The following is an 18,029-nucleotide window of genomic DNA, read 5'->3' as shown; positions in this document are numbered from 1 at the left end:
TCATGAGGAATTTGTAACTGCACTGAGGTCTCCTCTCTGTCCCCTCCAGGCTGAACAGACCAAGTGCCCTCAGCCTCTCCTCACACGGCTTCCCCTCCAGGCCCTTCACCATCCCCGTGCCCTCCTTTGGGCACTCTCTGACAGTTTAATGATTTTGTTCTCTTGTGGCACCCAAAGCTGCCCCCAGCACTCGAGGTGAGGCCGCCCCAGCCCCGAGCAGAGTGGGACAATCCCTCCCTTGCCCGGCTGGCCATGCTGGGCCTGGTGTCCCCAGGACAGGGATGTCCCTCCTGGCTGCCAGGCCACTGCTGGCTCAGGTTCAACTTTCCACTGCCCAGAGCCCCAGGTCCCTTTCCCTGGCACTGCTCTCCAGCCCCTCATTCCCCAGGCTGTCCGTAGACCCAGGGTTGCTCCATCCCAGGTGCAGAATCCGGCACTGTCCCTGTTGAACCTCACATGGTTGATGATTGCCCAGCCCTCACATTTGCTGAGGTCTCTCTGCAGGGCCTCCCTGCCTTTAAGGGAGTCCACAGCTCCCCGCTGTCACCGTCCCTGGCGGCGTTTGAAGCCAGACTGACGTGTCCGTACCGGTGCCGGGTGGCGGCTTGGACTCGGTGATCCCGGAGCCCTTCCCCACCTTTATGGCTCCCGTGCCTACAACACCCAGAAGGCCCCGCAGAGCGGCTTCCGCCGCCGGGGCGGGCCGAGCTCGGGGCCGCCGCCGCCGTCATTGCGGAGGGGACGATGTCTCGCTGCAGCCCCGCCGCCGCCCGCCTGCTCGGCCGCTTCCTCCGCCGTGAGTACCGGGACGAGCCCTCCCGGCCCCGCCGCGGGGGCCGCGGGCAGCGCCGGGGCTCGGCCGGGCCGGGCCGGGCAGGGGCCGGGCAAGGTCACGGCGGAGCGCGGCCGGGCGCGCTCGGCCCGCGGACACTGGGGCGGGATCCGGGCTGTGCCCGGAGGAACCCGCGCTGCTCCCGGCGCTGCTCCTGCATCGCTGGGAGCGGGGCAGGATCGTCCTGCTCGGGGCAGGGGCACGCCTGGCTGCTGGGGAGCTGTTTGTAAATGTAGTGGGAAGTTTCCCGTGCAGAGTGGGCGGCCGCGTGTGTGGGGGCACCGGGAGGTTTTCTGGTTTGCTCGGCGTTGTGGCCCCGGAAAGGCTCCAAAGGGCAAGGGCTGGAGGGAGCCCCTAGAACTGGGGCTGGAGGCCTCTGGAGGGCCTTGAATTACCCTGTGGTTTCAGCACAGCGTGCTAAAGTTCTTTCTGTTGCCAAGATAAAGGTTGTAGATTTCCGTTTTTGGAGATTTCGAGCAGTCTGAGACTGGTACTTCAGCTCAAAACATTTAATATGTGTTGTTCTGAACATCGCAATAGAAAATAAAGTGCTTTTCTCCTTTTTTTTTTTTTTTTCTTCTTTCCAGTGTGCTTTTTCTTTGGCGGCATCCTCTTGAAAAGGAGACTTATAGTGATAGAAAAAGGATAGTGGCCTCAAAGTGAAAGAGAGTAAGTTTAGATTGGATATTAGGAAGAAATTCTTTACAGTGCAGAAACTGGAACAGGTTTCCCAGAGAAGCTGTGGCTGCCCCATCCCTGGACATGTTCAAGGCTGGGTTGATGTGGCTTGGAGCAGCCTGGTCCAGTGAAGGGTCCCTGCCTATGGCAAGGGTTTGGACTGAGATGGGCTTTAAGGTCTTTTCCAACCCAAACCATTTTGTGAGATCAGTGTGGGTATGCCCAGGCACAAGAGGAGATACTAGGAATGTAAATATAGAAATTTGTGCGTTAATGTGGTTCTTGTAGCTGAAAATGAATGAACAAACTCAAACCTTCCTCATTTGACTGCACACAGTCGAATGAGGAAGGTTTGTCTTGCTGGGATGGTGACTTGCAGGTCAGGTAACGTAATCAGGTCACAACCCCAGGCTGGTCTGAGTGGTTCCTGTGGCACACCTGCTGTCCAGGTGGGTATCCGTTCCTGCCTCTTGCTCTCCACAAGGATGATCAGAAAACTATTTATGCTCTTAATTTCTGCCACTTCAGCTTTTTGAATTGGCTCCCCTGGGCCCAATAAGAATTGGTTCTGATGGAGGGGAACAGATGGGAATGTAGCAGCTTCCAATTTAGTTTAATTTATATTCCCAGCAAAGCTTCTCTTGAGTGCAGTTTTATGTGTTAAAACTCCACATTGTTCTCTTTACAAATAGCAGTAAGAGATTCAGGGAGTAGTTATTAAAATAGTCATTTTGAGGGGTAAAAAGGAAAAGGTGAAAGAAAGGGGGAAGTGGCTCAAGAAGTGCCTTTTTGCAGCTGTTCCTGAAGTCTTTTACAGAAACTCCTGCAAGATGAAATAGTCCTTCATTGCAAATCTTTGGTTTGATACTCTTTACCCTTTAAAGACTCCTGAAAACTTAAATTTGGGCTTTGTACATACATTTTCACCTAACAATTAACATTTCCTTCTCTGAGTGATTTGAAATCACGAGTGTCCAGTGTGTTCTGTTGCAAAAGAGATGCACACCTTGTTTTTGTTGGTGCATTGCTGAAGGAACATGCAGGGTGTGTATCCTAAGGTTCAGATCGGGAAGCTGTGGAAATGGAGTATGAAATCTGTCAATACATGGTGAGTGCTGTTCAGAGGTCAGCTCAGAGCACAGCTGCTGTATGGACAGAATCAGGAGAGACCTGTGCTTGTCCACATCCTTGAAGAGTTTTTGTAGGCATCTGAACTGACTGGAGAGTCAGGATTAGGGGTTCCATGTCCTGGATGTGTTAGAAGCTTTGGAGAGCTCTTAGATTAAAAGTTTACAGTAATTATGTGAGTAACCCTGGCAAAGGATTGCTGCAGAAATAACAGCCCAAACTGAAGAATTCCTTAATTGTTTTTATATCAACAGTGTGTAGGGAGGAAAGCTCACAAACCTTTACCTGCTCACATTCTTGGTGGAGGATACCTGGGGAAAAGCAGCTTGGCTTGCAGGAAGTACTGGATTTGTGCTGAGGAGAGACTGATTAGGAAAGAGAGATGTGTTGGAAGAACTGAATTTTTTCTGAATGTCATTTCCCACTGGTTGTAGATTTGTTTTAGTGTGATGGCTGTAGTGGAGGCATTGCATCTGCCCTTTGCAGCCTGATTAATTTACTTAATTCCTCAACTCCTATTTCATGGTCACAGATCTGGGTTTCCATCATTAACAGGAATTTGGCAAGAGGAGAGTGAGAGTAGAGAACCTGGGGACTGATAAACAGGAATCCTGGAGTGCACAGTCCTCTTAAACAAAGGATATTTTGAACAATCCCTCAATAGCATGAAGGCTTCTTTGTCATCAAGGAGCATCCTCTGCTAATGTAACTGATAACTTTAGGGGTGAGCTCTGGGGATGGGATTATCCTCCTGTGCACTGTCAGGAGCTCCCCAGAACTGTTCCTGTTGTGTCTTCCTCAGGCCTTGCATTTGTTGGCAGAGGAAGGAGAAAGAAGATGGTCATAAAAATGTAAATTAAACTTGCAAAAAAAACCATTGAAAGGAACTCTGAGGAGTGAGCTGAAGGCCCATAACTGGTGGGAGATAAAGAGGGGTAGTTGGGACGTGTGTGTGGAAAAAAGACACAGCATTTTAAGTAGCACTCCTCCTACCTCATACAATGGAAAATAAAGTGCTTTTCTCCTTCTTTTTTTTTTTCTCTTCTCCCTTTTCTCTTGTTCCCTGAGATTCCCCTGCACTGACCTCCATTTTCCCCATTTATATTGGAGCTCCTATGATTTCTAAGGCTTTCTTCTTTCCTTACATAGGTTATAGAAAAGAAAAGGAGTATCTTCCATCATCTCCAAGTTCTGTGGCTATTTCAAGGAGCAGTAGAGGAAGAATTTCACTTCTTCTTCTTTCCGTAAATAGGTCCAAGAAAAGAAAGGGATTGTCTTCCTTCATCTCCAAGTTCTGTGGGTATTTCAAGGAGCAATAGAGGAAGAAGTTCAGTCTTCTGGCAATGTTGGTGTCAGCTCAGGTCATTGTGGGGAGGAATCTGCTCTTTCACCTTCCTCTTATACTGGGCTTGTTTTATGAACAGCCTCAGATGCTACCTTAGCTTCCAAATTTCCTTATTTTTTTGGTTTGGGGTAAATATGGGTAAGAAGGCGACACTTTGATTGGATTTGTGTCCATAGGAAATGTTACAAGAAGTCCTGATAATAGTAAGTTTTGAGCTTTGTATATTTTGGATGACGAAGAGATTCAGCCTTTAGTGTCTGTGCTGTCACCTACTTTGCACAACCCAAATAGAGAAGGGCTTGGAGTGGATGACCTCTTAAGGTCCCTTCCAACCCAAACCATTCTGTGATTCCATGAAATGTAGCTTGAGTTGCATTGTTTTAAATTACATTTGTGCCTGAGAGGTGTTGCTGCTCAAGGAGGGCCTGAAAGCTCAGTGTAAATGGTATTTAAATACCCTGTGTGCTTTAACATACCTTGTAAATGGATCAGTTTTCTTTTTAACAAGTAAATTGCTGTTTGGACTCCGTGATAAATGAGAGGGTATTTTTCTAGAAAGCCTTGTTAATTGTAATGCACAAGTGAGCTTTAAATCCTGCTTGAGCCTTGGGATTGTGAGATTTTTTTCCCTAAGAGGTAAATGAGGTGGATTTTCCAATTATTTGTACTGCAGTGAGTTCTGCTCTTGGCTGAGGCCTCGTTGCCTGGAAATGCCAGAGGAGCCAGCAGCAGTGTGTGGTGTTGGAGGAACTCTGTCCCTTAGTTTCTAATAAGGTTTCTTGACTCTAAAACAGCTGTTGTTCCATATACAGACTTATGCCCCACTGCTAAATTTAGATACTGCTTTTCAAATCTCCCCTGAGACAGCAGGGGTTGGTACTTGTGCAATTTTCATAACTGTTTTCCTATACAATGGACCAAACTAGGCTCTTGCCACAGTACTCACATCTCACTTTTTATCTAAGTAGAAATTAAAGCACTGAAAAGCCAAAATAAATCATCTTGTGATTTGAATAAATTTATTTTTAAACCACAAACTGAACAGGGGTGGGGCAGAAATGAACATTGTGCCTGGGAAAGATTGTCCAGTCTCTTATTTTATTTTTAATACATTTTTTTAAAGGTCTGTTACAGGCCTTTGTTGGACATGGTAATGTTATCTTAGAACTCTGGCTTGATGAAATGTAACATTTTCCCTGTGCTTTTGGGAAGAGTTGGATTTGATAAGACTTGTCCTTGTGCTCTAAGACTTCATCTGGAGCCTTCACCTTTGTGACTTGGCCTGTAATTTAGATGTGAGCATTAAAATAGCATCACCAATGGGTTTGGCCTTGCTGGTTCACAGCTGAAGAGCATTTTATTTTAATTTTTTTTTTCCCTCCAGTCTTCATGAAGCAGCGTGCATTTACACCTAAGCACCCAGATTTTTTTTTTTTGGTAGTAAAATCAATTGTCTGGGCTGATTTGGAAGTTGTGAAGCAGGTCCTGGGTGGAAGTTGAGACTTGGCTTCTATTTCTGACTCCTACCTGCTGTGAACTTGGGCATGCCATTTCCACTTTCCACCTGTTTCCTTCTCATCTTGTATCTGTCTTAACTATTGAAATTGCCAGCTGCTTGCGCCCAGGGCTTGCTGTTTGTGCCACGTGGAGCAGAAGCTCATCCTGACCCATGGCCCTGCTGCTCCCCCTCTGCTGATAACTGAGGCAAACCTTGCTGCTGCAGGCAGGGCAGGAGCACAAGTACAGAACTGTATCAAGCCATTTGAAAAACTCCAGAAACTCAGACTCATCCAGCCCAGTGCAAGGTGATTTTTAGGTTTTTTGTCCATAAATCACTTCAAAAATATGTTGCTCTCCAGACATTTGCCCATGTTAAGCAGCGCCTGCCTCTGGAGACAGCAAAGGGCTCAAATCTGTAGCCAGGATTTTTGAACCAGCTGTGTTTTCTCTGAAGGAAGGCCATACAGTAATGTAAGAAGCACATGGTTTTCAAGGGTAAATCCATACAAAGTTTAAATTTTAAGCTGCTGTTTAGATATCAGTGCCTAAAGGTTTTTTTTTGATAGTTTAGAAAATGCTCAGAAGCTTTTTATCTTTGAAAAATATATTAATAGTGTCTTCTGAAAATGGAGGATTGCCAAACTTAAGCTTTCAAAAACATTTTTATGCAATGTTATAAATACCTGAGAATAGATCTGGAATGAACAGTTGAACTGGAGTGTGCAGTTGCTGTAAGGTCTAGAGAAATGTGACTATTTATTAGTTTGTCAGCAACAAAGAGACTGTGGAGTCTCCCTCACTGGAGATATTCAGGAACGATCTGGACACAATCCTGTGCAATGTGCTGCAGGATGACCCTGCTTGAGCAGGGAGGTTGGACCAGCTGTAATCCAACCACTGTAATCCATTCCAGCCTGACTCATTCTGTGATTTTTATTTTTTCCAAAGTACTGAAATTGCTCAGTGACAGATAGGTGGCCAGCAAGCGTCCCTCTCTTACTTTGCAGGTGGATTTGTCAGTGGTTGGGCACAGGCTCTGTAAAACTTAGATCTGAGTCAGTTTATGTTGCCTGTTTGTTCTTTCCCCTTGCAGGCCCATTTTCAAACAGTCATTGCCATTCTCCTGGAAGCCTGGAGTGTTCTCCCCAAGGCCTCACTGGGGGTAAGGACTGTAACAGCTCCTTCTCAAGGGGAACCATCCTCTGCTGTCCTCAGGGTTGGGTGTCACCCAGGCACATCTTGTGACAGTGAGGGATTGCCTGAGTTGCTGGGCTCAGGCAGATAATTCCCTGCTCTCCTGACCAGCATTCCAGCTGTTCCTGGTTTTGTTTTGCCTCTCCTTTGCTGGTGGCAGGCTGCTCTTCACCAGATGTGCCTTTGAGTTGATTCAGGTGCAGGACCTTGCAGCCCTGCCTAGGAAGACCCAAGTCCTCAGCCTAGGACAAAGATCATCCTGTGCTGTTTTCCGTAGCAGTGGCTTCTCTCTCCCCTCCCACAGCCAGCCTGGTAGCCTTTGTTCATTAAATCTCAGCCTTAGATATATTCTCATAAAATCATAGAATTACAAAATACTTGGGCTCAGAAGGTGACCTTGAAGATCATCTTGTTCCACCCCCCTGCCATGGGCAGGGACACCTTCCACTAGACCGGGTTGCTCCAAGCCCCATCCAGCCTGTCGTGAAACACTCCAGGGATGGGGCAGCCACAGCTCTGCACAACCTGTGCCAGGCCCTCACCACCCTCACAGTACAGGTTTTTTTCCTAATACCCAGTTTAAATGTTTTCTTTTTCACTTTGAAGCCATTCCCCCTTGTCTTGTCATTACATGCCCATGTCAATAGTCTTGTTCCATCTTTCCTCTAAGTTCCCTTCAGTTACTGGAGGGAATTGAGTCACCCCAAAGGCTTCTCTTTTCTAGGCTGAGCAATCCCAATTCTCTCAGCCTTTCCTCATAGCATCCTCATAGCTCCATCCCTCCCATCAACTTCCTGCCTTCCTCTGGATTCACTCCAGCAGCTCCACCTCCTTCCTGTGCTGGGTCCCAGAGCTGGACACAGCCCTGCAGGTGGGGTCTCACTTGAGTGGGGCAGAGAGGCAGAATCCCCTCCCTCACCCTGCCCATGCTGTTTTGGATACAGTCCAGGAAACAATTGGCTTTTTTATGGCTTTTCCTCAGGATTTCACATGGATTTTGTCTGTTGCTGCTTTGTATTTCCTGGCACGAGGAGCTCTGCAGCAGTATTTGTGGTGATTTAGGTTAAAACCCTGCAGGTCACTAAGCTCAAGTACACTTTTGCCACTTTCCTCAGAAGTTTGCTGCATCCTAGTCTGTTCCTTTCTGTATGGAGTTTTACTTTGTGTCTGTGTGAAGTTGAGGATTTGCTGCAGCTCCTTAGAGAACAGCAGAAGGTGGCTGGAGTTAAACCCTGGGTTTGCCAGCACTTTCTAAGAACAGCGGAAGGACTTCAGGTTTAGCAGTAGCACTGATGTGTGTAGGCTGCTTCTGGCATGGTTTGGTTTTTCTGCTCACTCCTTTGAATACAACTGAAGCATAAAAGCAGTGTAGCACTAATCTTTGGTTGGCAAGAGAGGACTGTGAAGCTCTGATGGAAATGTGTGTGTGTATGTATCTTAAAAAGTTTCTGCAGATTTACTAACCCATAGAAATTCTGTTATTATAATAATTTAATAATGCATCTTACCAAATTCTGTGCATTATCATAAAGATACTTTTTTTTTGCTTTTTTCTCCTTAAAAGCTTTTACTCCCTTCCTAAAAAGAGAGAAAGGAAAAAATATTCCCTTGTTCAGATGTGCCTGAGTATGTATATGGAATATTTTGGGGACCATGATTCAGGATCTGTTATTTTGATTTCAACTGTACTATTTACTTCATTGCTAAAGTTTTAAAAGAGCTAAAGGAGTAAATAGTAACATATTGGTTTATACATTGAAGATCCTGTATTAGGATTGTGCCTTCCCAGGGTCACTCTATGTATAAATTAAGGTTTTTATGTCGAACACTTGCAGGGAATAAATTGGTTCTGATCCCCTCAAAACTGTGGTGTGTGAAAAAGCACATGGCAATAAATGTAGATGTGCATCCTATTATATCAGAAGCCTTTTCTTCTCATCTCAAGCTTTCTTCCGTGGTAACATTCTGTGCATTTGCTGTCATCGTTCCTTCTCTTCAGCACAGATGCAGTCATTCCCCTTGGCTTTTTGTTGCCAGCACACACTGTGCTCTTTTTCTACAATTGTGTTGTTTTCTTCTCTCAGCACCAGAACTGTGAGAACTAAATTGAAAATCACTTTAGTGGAGTATCTGGAGAGCTGTGTTTCCTCTCAAGCCCAAATGTGTGTCCAGCAGTGATGCCATAGCTAGGAATCTGTTGGAAAAAGATCTCTTGCTTCTTACATAGCATCAGGTTATTCCTGGGCTGAGGGACCCTCGAGCTCCTCAGTGTCTCTCATTGTCTGCTCTGGACTGTGCTCTGTTCACAGGAGGTGTCACATAGTACCAGCGTTGTAACAACCTCAGGATTTAATCAGGATTTTAGCTCTGCTTTGTCACTTTGCAGAGTGTCTGAGAAGCTAAAAAGGAGTGTTTGATTGCAGATGAAAGCAGTGCTTAAGAAGTTGTTTCTGTCTGTCAGGAGGAATCCTGACATTGAGTACTCAGTATGAGAAACCTCTCCTAATTTCTAGTAAATGGAGTAATTGGCATAATAGGGTGAGCTACAGGTGTTTAATGTCTTAGCCTGACAAGCACTGAATGAGGCTTCTGAGCTGCTCTTGAAAACATGAGCTGCTCATGATTTTTTGATACAAGCATTGACTGATATGCATTTACTTGGTAGGACATTTTTTGACTCAGAGTCTACCAAAGGAGTGGATTAATGGTTTGTGCTCTCTTCTCTTTTCTCTCCAGTTCCACAGAATGGAGTCCGACACTGCTCCTACACAGCATCCAGGAAAAACCTGTATGTTAACAAGAACACAAAGGTTATCTGTCAGGGTTTTACAGGCAAACAGGTATGTCTATGTTATTTTTTCTATCAGCCCTTCAGTCAGAGAGTTAATTGCTCAGAAAACATATTTATGTATGAAATGGGTTATATACTGCCTTTGTCTGTGTTGATAGGATTCCTTCACCATCAGGAAGGTCCCTTAGCACTGTAGTTTACAGTTTACTACACTGTAGTTTCTTTGGCCCAAATACTTGTGCACAAGCTTGAAAGTTAATTTTTAGTCATCTCTGTTACAGTGTTTTTCATTTTTGTTTTTCATATTTTATACAGCTGAAAGGGTTTCCTTGTAAAAGGCTATTTGCAAAAAAACTGCAAAAACCTGCCAATTTTCAAAGTGCTTCTTTCACAAATGAATTTCAATATCAATGCCTATAAACGAAATTTCTGGTTTTATTTCAGGATATTTAATAATTTTCTCAGATTCACTCTTTTACACATTTGCAGGCAGAGAAGGTTGCTTTTGTAAAACTATGAGGTAGTCATGGATGAGCATGCTAATTTCTATTTCACTGTAATGTTTGTCACTGTAGTGTTCATCATCTGCCAAACTTGATGTGGGAAAGAAACTGTCTGGAGGTGTGTTAGCAGCACACAACAGAATACTCTTGAGCATGAAACTACAGTGCTATGACTGAAAAACAAAAAGAGCATATTAGCATATTCCAAATGCATTTAAAACATGTGGATGCACTCTCCAAAATACCTGATTATATATATTTATATATATATACATATATATATATATGTGTAGTGAAAACTTCCCTTCTTATTGCAGATTTCAGTGACATAAATTGCCTTCTGAATTATAGATAACATCAAAGTTTTTGGTTAAGTTTATTTGCTATTATGTGCCTTCTAACTTTACTTATTTTCTCTCTCATAGGGCACCTTTCACAGCCAGCAGGCATTGGACTATGGCACCAATCTAGTTGGAGGAATTTCTCCAGGGAAAGGGGGAAAAACTCATCTAGGTCTGCCTGTGTTTAATTCTGTGAAGGAGGTAATTTGCAGCAGTGACTGGAGGGCACAGAGTTTAAAGCTGAAGGGCTCCTTATTTCATTGCTCACAATATTTGAGCTGTGGATGTCACTGGGCACGGAGTGAAACAGAAGCCTTGTAAGAGAGGGAGTATTCAGGGTGCTCAGGCACCAGTTTGGCTTCCACTGTGAAGTTCACAGAGCCCGGGTACACTTGCTTTATGAATGCAGCTAGTTTCTGATTGATTCTGCTGTGCACGATGAATTTTTAGCAAACTGTTTTGTAAGAGTATTCATGATGGTGATCACAGGGCAGATCCTTCCCAGACAGTGGTCAGTTCTCAGTTCCCTGGTTATGCTCCATCTTCAGGGAATTTAAACTTGCTTAGATTATAATTGATGTATATATATCCTTAACTCGTGCCTGAGAATGGATGTATTTTAAATGCCTTGTTGTCAGTTTCTCTCAGCTTGTTGTCGATTTCTCTTCAGCCCCGCTAAACGCACAATGTGTTTTTTCTCATGTCCCTTGCAGGCCAAAGAACAAACGGGTGCTTCAGCCACTGTCATCTACGTCCCTCCCCCGTTTGCTGCTGCTGCCATCAACGAGGCCATCGATGCAGAGATGCCCCTGGTGGTGTGCATCACCGAGGGCATCCCCCAGCAGGACATGGTACGCGTCAAACACCGGCTGCTGCGGCAGAACAAGACCCGCCTGGTGGGCCCCAACTGCCCCGGCGTCATCAATGTAAGTGAGCTCTGCCTTTGGACCAAGGCTGAACTGTTCCTAGTGGTGCTTTGAATGTTCCATCTGACTTCTCCCACTCTTTCCTTAGCCTGGAGAATGTAAAATTGGTATCATGCCTGGTCACATTCACAAGAAAGGAAGAATTGGTGAGTTTTTGAATATTTATGCGTCATCTAAAACACAAGTTTGGTGCTCTAGTCTTTTTCCTCATGAGGCAAGGCACATCCTGCCCTGGAGGGAGTTGATAACACTGTGGGACAGCTTGTCCGTCCTCAGTTTGTACATGAATTTTAGCATTATCAATTCTGAAGGCCTAAATCTGGAATTCTTCCATAGTAGACACTGAGTGCTGATGGTAGAGGCAAAGCAGTTAGGAATTCCTGTAGGTAATGTGATTGACTTGGTATCTTCAAAGGAGAGCATTGAGGAAACTTCCATTTTTCTTAGGATTTGAGAGCACTAAGCTGCAACATTATTCCTTCCAACAACTTGGCTGCTTGGGACTGGGATCCAACTCTTCTGGTGATCTCAGTACTACAGCAAAGAGAAGAGACTACAGAGAAGTTTGAACATAGTTTAGACAACTATGAAACCATCACAAGTGGGAGTGACAAATATACCCAATATTTAGGCAGTGTGGTAAAGGGCAGGAAGGCAGTGACTTGTTCAGTGTTAATCACACTCCCTGTGTGTAATGAGTTACACACCCTGTTGCATGCAAGTCTCTTGTCCTGACTTTTGTCAGCTCCTTGTTGTAAACTATAGATATAACAACTTGATTTTTTTATTTTCAAATAATGCAGTTCAGGAGCTGTAGAGAAATTTCTTCTGAAATGTCCATTTGTACTTAGGTAGTGCTTCAGAAATATTGCTGTAAACAGTACATGCTGCTGTTGCCTGTCAGCAAGGTAACCAGTTTCACTTGTGCACAGTAGTACCCTTTGCAGCACTACCTTTTTTTGTGATGGAAGATGTGTTTATTGTGGGGAAGCCTGTTCAATGCTGTTGAACTACAAGGACTCAATGCATTTTTTTAGCATGAGGAGCTCCCTCTGCTAGGTAACCACTTCTGTCTTGAGACTAGACTGTACCTAAGGAATGCTGGAAGATATGTTAGCACTCATTTCCACCTCCAGGTTTCACAAGTACTCATAAACCTGGAACTGAAAAATCAAATGGTTGCAATTATGCCCTTTGTAAAAATCACTGAGACATTGCTCTGTGACTGTCAAAGGGAACATCAACCAGTGTTGCTCTGAGCTCCCTTCTGAATCAAAGTTCTGTTCTGATTTTCTAATTATATACGAGAAATGTGTTGCAGCCACAAGTTATTAGAATCTGAATGCAAGGCACATCAAGTGCAAAAGAATATGTAACATCTTGAATCCAGTAGCTCTGCCATTGCTGGACATGTTTTCAATGGTGATCCAAGAATCAAGGAATAAAAATGTGGATTTGCCACCCTCCCAGTTTCATCTAACGTGTGACCTTTGGTGATGTGCTCTCCAGCTTTCTATTACCGTGAGGCATCCAATAATCATCTGAATATACTGTGATGCAAGGTATAAAAATAGCCACAGTCTTTGGACTTTCATCTGTAGCTTCTCTGAGGCAATCTGATCTTAGTGGTAAACAGGGAGGCCTTTTCAAACATAGCAAGGAAAAAAACCCTGTGCTAGAACAAGTCTGAGCTGGCCAACAGTATAAATAGTTGATAAAACTAAGGTTCTCAGTGTAGTGCTGTATTTCCTCCTCTGTTCATGCAATGTATGTGTTATATTCCTTCTTATATGGCTTAAAGTAGATGGAAGATGGTGTCTTGTTTTTCCTGAAAACCTTTTCTTTTGTAGTACTAACAGAAGTCTCGACTTGAAAAAATGAACAAAAAGCCATGCAAATATTTTGCCCCTGCTCTAAGCTCTGTGCTACCTTCCATCCTGAATTTAAAACTGGGTCTCTTGTGATATTGTAATGTAAATGCCAGGTGTGTTGTGTAGAGAAGCAACAAATACCTTAATAGTGATAGGTATAAGATTTGCGTTTGTGCAGCATTTTCCTGATCTGGAAGATCTCTTATGTGCCTGGCCATACTGGGGATGTGATTAATACAGAATTATTTTGTTAATTGTTCAGCTGCAGCTTTGTTTCAAGACCAGTGCATCAGCTACTCACATACAAGATAAGAAGTATTTTATTTTATTTGCTTTTCAGTTTTCTTTCCTGGTAAGGCTTTATCATGACAAAAATACTATATACTTTCTGGGCAGCTTTAGTCCAGTCTCAGTTAAGTGTCAAAAGATGAAAACCAAGAAAGAGTACAGTGTTTTGGCAAGGCCAGCTGGAAAACCTGGAATCTCATGTTGTTTACTGAGGTGATTTTCATTACTGTAAGAACAGCCGCCTCTAGTTATGTGCTGTGTTAGTGGTAAGTTTATCTTCTTTTCTTTCCTCAAGGTATTGTGTCAAGATCTGGAACCCTGACGTACGAAGCTGTTCATCAGACGACACAAGTTGGGTTGGGGCAGTCTTTTTGTGTTGGTAGGTTCCCTCAGAATCAGCCTCTTGGACCTAGACTAATTGCTTTTCCTTCACAAGTGTACATCCAAAAGAATTCCTTTTTGCAAGCGTAGAATTTGCTGAATGGCAGTTGTGTTGACAAGTGAGATCCCTGTGTGCTGTGAAGAGTACAGCTCATCTCTAATTTCCACATCAGGTTAATGAAAGTCTTAAAACCAGCTTTGAACAGAGAACTGCCAGCAAATATGTCCATTTGGAAACAGACTGTCCCAAGAAGTTTAGCTATAAAGGATTAGGGCATTCTTAGGCATTTAGTTGGGTGTGTTAAGTAAATTCAGTTTTCATACACCAAAATTCTGGAGCTGGCATCTTGGTCCTGGTGTGTTCATAACATTTTGTTTATGGTTTGAAAGGTGAACACTCAGATATCAGAGTTCTCTGTGAATTGTGGGGGAGGTGTTTGGAGAAGGAATTTGACATGCTCTGACTTGGGTAGAGCCTTCAGAGCTGCCTGTCTTATGAGCCTGTGGGAATACTTCTCATGCTGAAATTTACTTCTAAACTTCAATTGTTAGTGCAATATCTTTATCCTGAGTTACTCTTTTTTTGTGGTTTTTATATTTTTGTAGGTATTGGAGGTGATCCCTTCAATGGAACTAATTTCATTGACTGCCTTGATGTCTTCCTGAAGGATCCTCACACTGAGGGGATCATATTGATTGGGGAGATTGGAGGAAATGCTGAAGAAGATGCAGCAGCATTTTTGAAAGAAAATAATTCTGTAAGTCTTAAAACACCTTGCTTCTAGACACTTTCATAGTTAGCCATCTTCTTTTGCCACATCAAGGAAAACTCATTTCAGTCTCTCATCTCTATTTACAAAAACCACAAACAGTCATGGGTTTTTTAAAGGAAAAGAGTTGAAATTAAGAGCGTTGTCAAGGTTGGACTCAATGGTCTTAGAGGTCTTTCCAAGCATATTCTGTGGTTCTGTGAAGGGGAGAGCATTGTCAACTTTGGAATTTTATTCCTGTAACAATATTTGTAGTGATTTTTTTTGTAGTATGCATGGTCTGTAGAAAGATTTAAAGTTTCTGTTTGCTTCTGGTTTATGGTAATTATCAGGAGAGGAAATACTCCACACTTCTTTGTGCTGTGTGAGCTTAATAACTTTGCTTGGCAAGTTGATATTGAAATAAAAAATGAACAATTTAATTAAAAAATAAACAAAATAAAGATGAACAAAATGAGCAATTTGCCACCTGGAACTGCCTTTCCTCTCACCCTCCTCCACATAACACATTTATCTCTTCCAGGGCCCCAATGCCAAGCCAGTGGTGTCCTTCATAGCTGGCCTGACAGCTCCTCCTGGCCGGCGGATGGGCCACGCTGGAGCCATCATTGCTGGGGGAAAGGGGGGAGCCAAGGAGAAGATTGCAGCCCTCCAGAGTGCAGGGGTTGTGGTCAGCATGTCCCCTGCTCAGCTGGGCAGCACCATCTACAAGGTTGGTTCCTCAGGCATTGGCTCATCCAGAGCAAGAAGCCACTTCTGAGGGAATATGAGCTGGGAGTCCATTTCTTACCCAGACCCGCTGCTGCTCTGAACTTGCTTAAAAATAAAAACTCTCTTGGCTGGACAAGCTGAAATTACTACATAAAAGATATGTGCACACAATTTTTTAAAAATATTGTTTTATAGAAAAGTAAACGTAGCAAGATAGAGATTACATTCTGTTTCAAACGTAGCTACTTGTTGAAATTGTTTTCTGCATGCAAAGAGCATGAATTAATGTAAAATATGAGAACATTATTTCTCATATTTCTCATATCTCTAATGTAAAATATGAGAACATTATTTCTATTTGAGGAAGGAGAGCCTTGGCATATAATTCAGAGTTATGGTTGAATATATGCGTCTGAAAAACTGAGGTGCGGAATGGGATTATTTGCATTTTACTTAATTCATATCCAAAAAAGGGGATTGCTTCACAGCTAGAGGAGATGCATAATTCAGCTCTGTTAGGTACTTTTTTGTTTCCTGTGGTGACTGTATAGTACAGCATCTCCACAGGCTTCTGTGGGATTCTTCCCTTCTTTTGTTGTGCTTTTTCTTTACTGAAATGAAAATCTTGATTTTGTTGCTTCCCTGGCTTGAGTCCTTTACTGTAAGGATTCTACTGCAGTTCTGATGCAGAATTGGTGTTTTTCAAGCCTGTTATGCTGTTTCTGGGAGCAAATGGTTCCTTGACAGCATTACAGTCTGGCAGTGACTACAGTCTGGCTTTCCAGAGCTGGCTTGTTATTGTGAGGTTGGAGAATGCTCATTTTCCTTTCCCCCTAACTTGCACACTTTATGCTTTTTATATTTTAATTTTTAATACAAAGTTTTAATTCTTAACATCATGTTTCCTAAGATACATACAAAGTCATTTGAAATAGAAAAGAATAATAGAAGCATTTTCTGTTTTCCCTGCTGGTAACATCTGTGTGCTCTTTGCAGGAGTTTGAGAAAAGGAAATTGCTCTAAGAGAAGACACTTTGGAATACTTTCTCCAAAACACCAGTGCAGCACCCGGCCTCCGCTTATGTTTTGTCTGATAATCTTCAGTTGCCCCAATGTCTTGACATTGGTCAATGAATTTGACTGGGAAGCCATAAACCTCCTGGCTAAACCTGTTTTGGGGTCTCCTTGTTTCAGACATTGTCTCCCTGTTGTAAATCACAGCAAATTAATAAATCTACTACTAAATCTGATCCATCCTTTGAATTCCTGAAGCAGAGCCGTTTCTTCGGTCATCATAAACAAAATCTTTTGTAACTTAAGCACTGCCCCTTTTTAAGGTGAAGCTGCTTGTAGAGCTGCATTTAAGGATCAAGGCACTGACTTTATGCACATACCACACTTTGGTTTATTTTTAAGAAGTCCAGTCCTGCTTGTTGGTTGCTGGCCAATACCTTTGAACAATAGGCCAAAGTTTCCGTCCATTAAACCAAAGCTGCTGGATCTGGAAGGATTGGTGTTGATCCACGTAGCTGGATATGCCTGAGGTCCAGACTTCCTCTTCAAGGCTGATTAGCCATGCACAGTGCAGTCCTCTACTGCCAAGGAATTCTGTTTGTTGTGTATAAAATGAAATTGTTACTGATAAAAATTATTATAATTTCACATGGAAAATATATATTAAAATTATCTGTAACTATGAAGATGATTTGGTCTTTAGCTGTCATTACCCTGATTTCCACTTTATCTTAACTAGCATTGCGCTGCTTGTATTCTGAAATCCAAGTAACAATGGGACATAGAGGAGAACAATTATTATTTAGAAAAGAACATCATAAAGTAAGTTTCTTGTTAACCACTCCCAGCACTGTAATGCATATTCCTCTCTTTTTTTACTGTGGATATAGCCCAAGTATTGTGCCTATAAATGTTGCAAGTTTCATCAGGATGGATTAAACCCCAGATTGCTTTATGTAGAGGACTGAAAGTTCATGTAACCTGGCACTTGTTCAAAGCTAACCATGTCCCATAAAGGTGCTGTTACGAAAACCCGTGTCTTTATTTATTTAAAACTGTTCTTGGTTTTCCTACTCAAATAAATCCCTGTGGAATTTCTCTTCCTGAAGCAAGCAGATGTGTCAATACTGACATTTGCAGCTCCTAGAGCTAAGCCGTGGTGAAGTGCATAAGGGACAGGTCACATCTCTGCACACTAAAAGTGTATTCATGCACTTGATGTATGGTCTGGCTCCAGCCTTGGGACACAGAGACCAGGTGCTGCATTGTTCACCTGGGCATGATTTACTGAAATGAACCTGACACCCTGTCACTGGACAGCTGAAAGCAGCATTGAGCAGTACATCATTTGATAGAGCCTATGACAGCAGAGAAGGTTTTTTTTTTTACTAGATCTGCTCAGTTTTCTGGTGGTGCTTGTTATAATCTGGAGCAAAATGACTAATGGGTGCCCTTTAGAGACATACCACTGCTAAATTGTCTCAGTCTGTGCAAGACTGCAATTCCTTAGTACTTAGTGTCAAGGAACTGCAGGCAGTCTTCTTATGAGCCTGACAATCAGAGTAACTCATGGCAGTGCTGTGCTGCTGCCCTTTGGGATGGGCAGTGCTCTGTGATGAACTGCCTGAATTTCATCCCTGTAGCAGATGCTCTTCCAGGATAGCTGAGGTGCAGGGAGTTTCCTGCTAGGGATTGCTCCTTGAAAGCTCCTTTAGAGGCACCAGCTATTTTAGAAGACAGTTATAAACTCCAGTGA

At 43.2% G+C, this 18,029-nt stretch overlaps 1 protein-coding gene across 2 annotated transcripts; it reads left to right on the top strand.

Annotated features, from left to right (window-relative positions):
- The first annotated feature begins 693 nt into the window (after window positions 1-693).
- Window positions 694-17,305, top strand: SUCLG1 (succinate-CoA ligase alpha subunit). Of its 2 annotated transcripts, XM_030947975.1 has the most exons (10): window positions 708-796; window positions 6,577-6,645; window positions 9,414-9,517; window positions 10,397-10,513; window positions 11,026-11,238; window positions 11,327-11,384; window positions 13,693-13,776; window positions 14,385-14,536; window positions 15,072-15,260; window positions 16,256-17,305. In XM_030947975.1, the coding sequence occupies exons 1-10, from the start codon at window positions 745-747 to the stop codon at window positions 16,280-16,282; spliced, it is 1,065 nt and encodes a 354-aa protein (XP_030803835.1). In that variant the 5' UTR covers window positions 708-744; the 3' UTR covers window positions 16,283-17,305. The 2 variants fall into 2 exon arrangements, with proteins under 2 accessions (XP_030803836.1, XP_030803835.1); XM_030947976.1 differs by lacking the exon at window positions 6,577-6,645 and having other exon boundaries at window positions 694-796.
- Window positions 17,306-18,029: the final 724 nt, after the last annotated feature.

Source organism: Camarhynchus parvulus, chromosome 4 (genome assembly GCF_901933205.1).
Source record: "Camarhynchus parvulus chromosome 4, STF_HiC, whole genome shotgun sequence".
NCBI classification, from domain to species: domain Eukaryota; kingdom Metazoa; phylum Chordata; class Aves; order Passeriformes; family Thraupidae; genus Camarhynchus; species Camarhynchus parvulus.
This window is presented reverse-complemented; position numbering and strand designations above follow the sequence as displayed.

Coding starts and splice junctions, on each gene's coding strand:
- SUCLG1 (XM_030947975.1), top strand. CDS start 745: ATGTCTCGCTGCAGCCCCGCCGCCGCCCGCCTGCTCGGCCGCTTCCTC. Junction 9,518..10,396: donor AGGGTTTTACAGGCAAACAG/GTATGTCTATGT, acceptor TCTCTCTCATAG/GGCACCTTTCACAGCCAGCA. Junction 11,239..11,326: donor ACTGCCCCGGCGTCATCAAT/GTAAGTGAGCTC, acceptor CTCTTTCCTTAG/CCTGGAGAATGTAAAATTGG.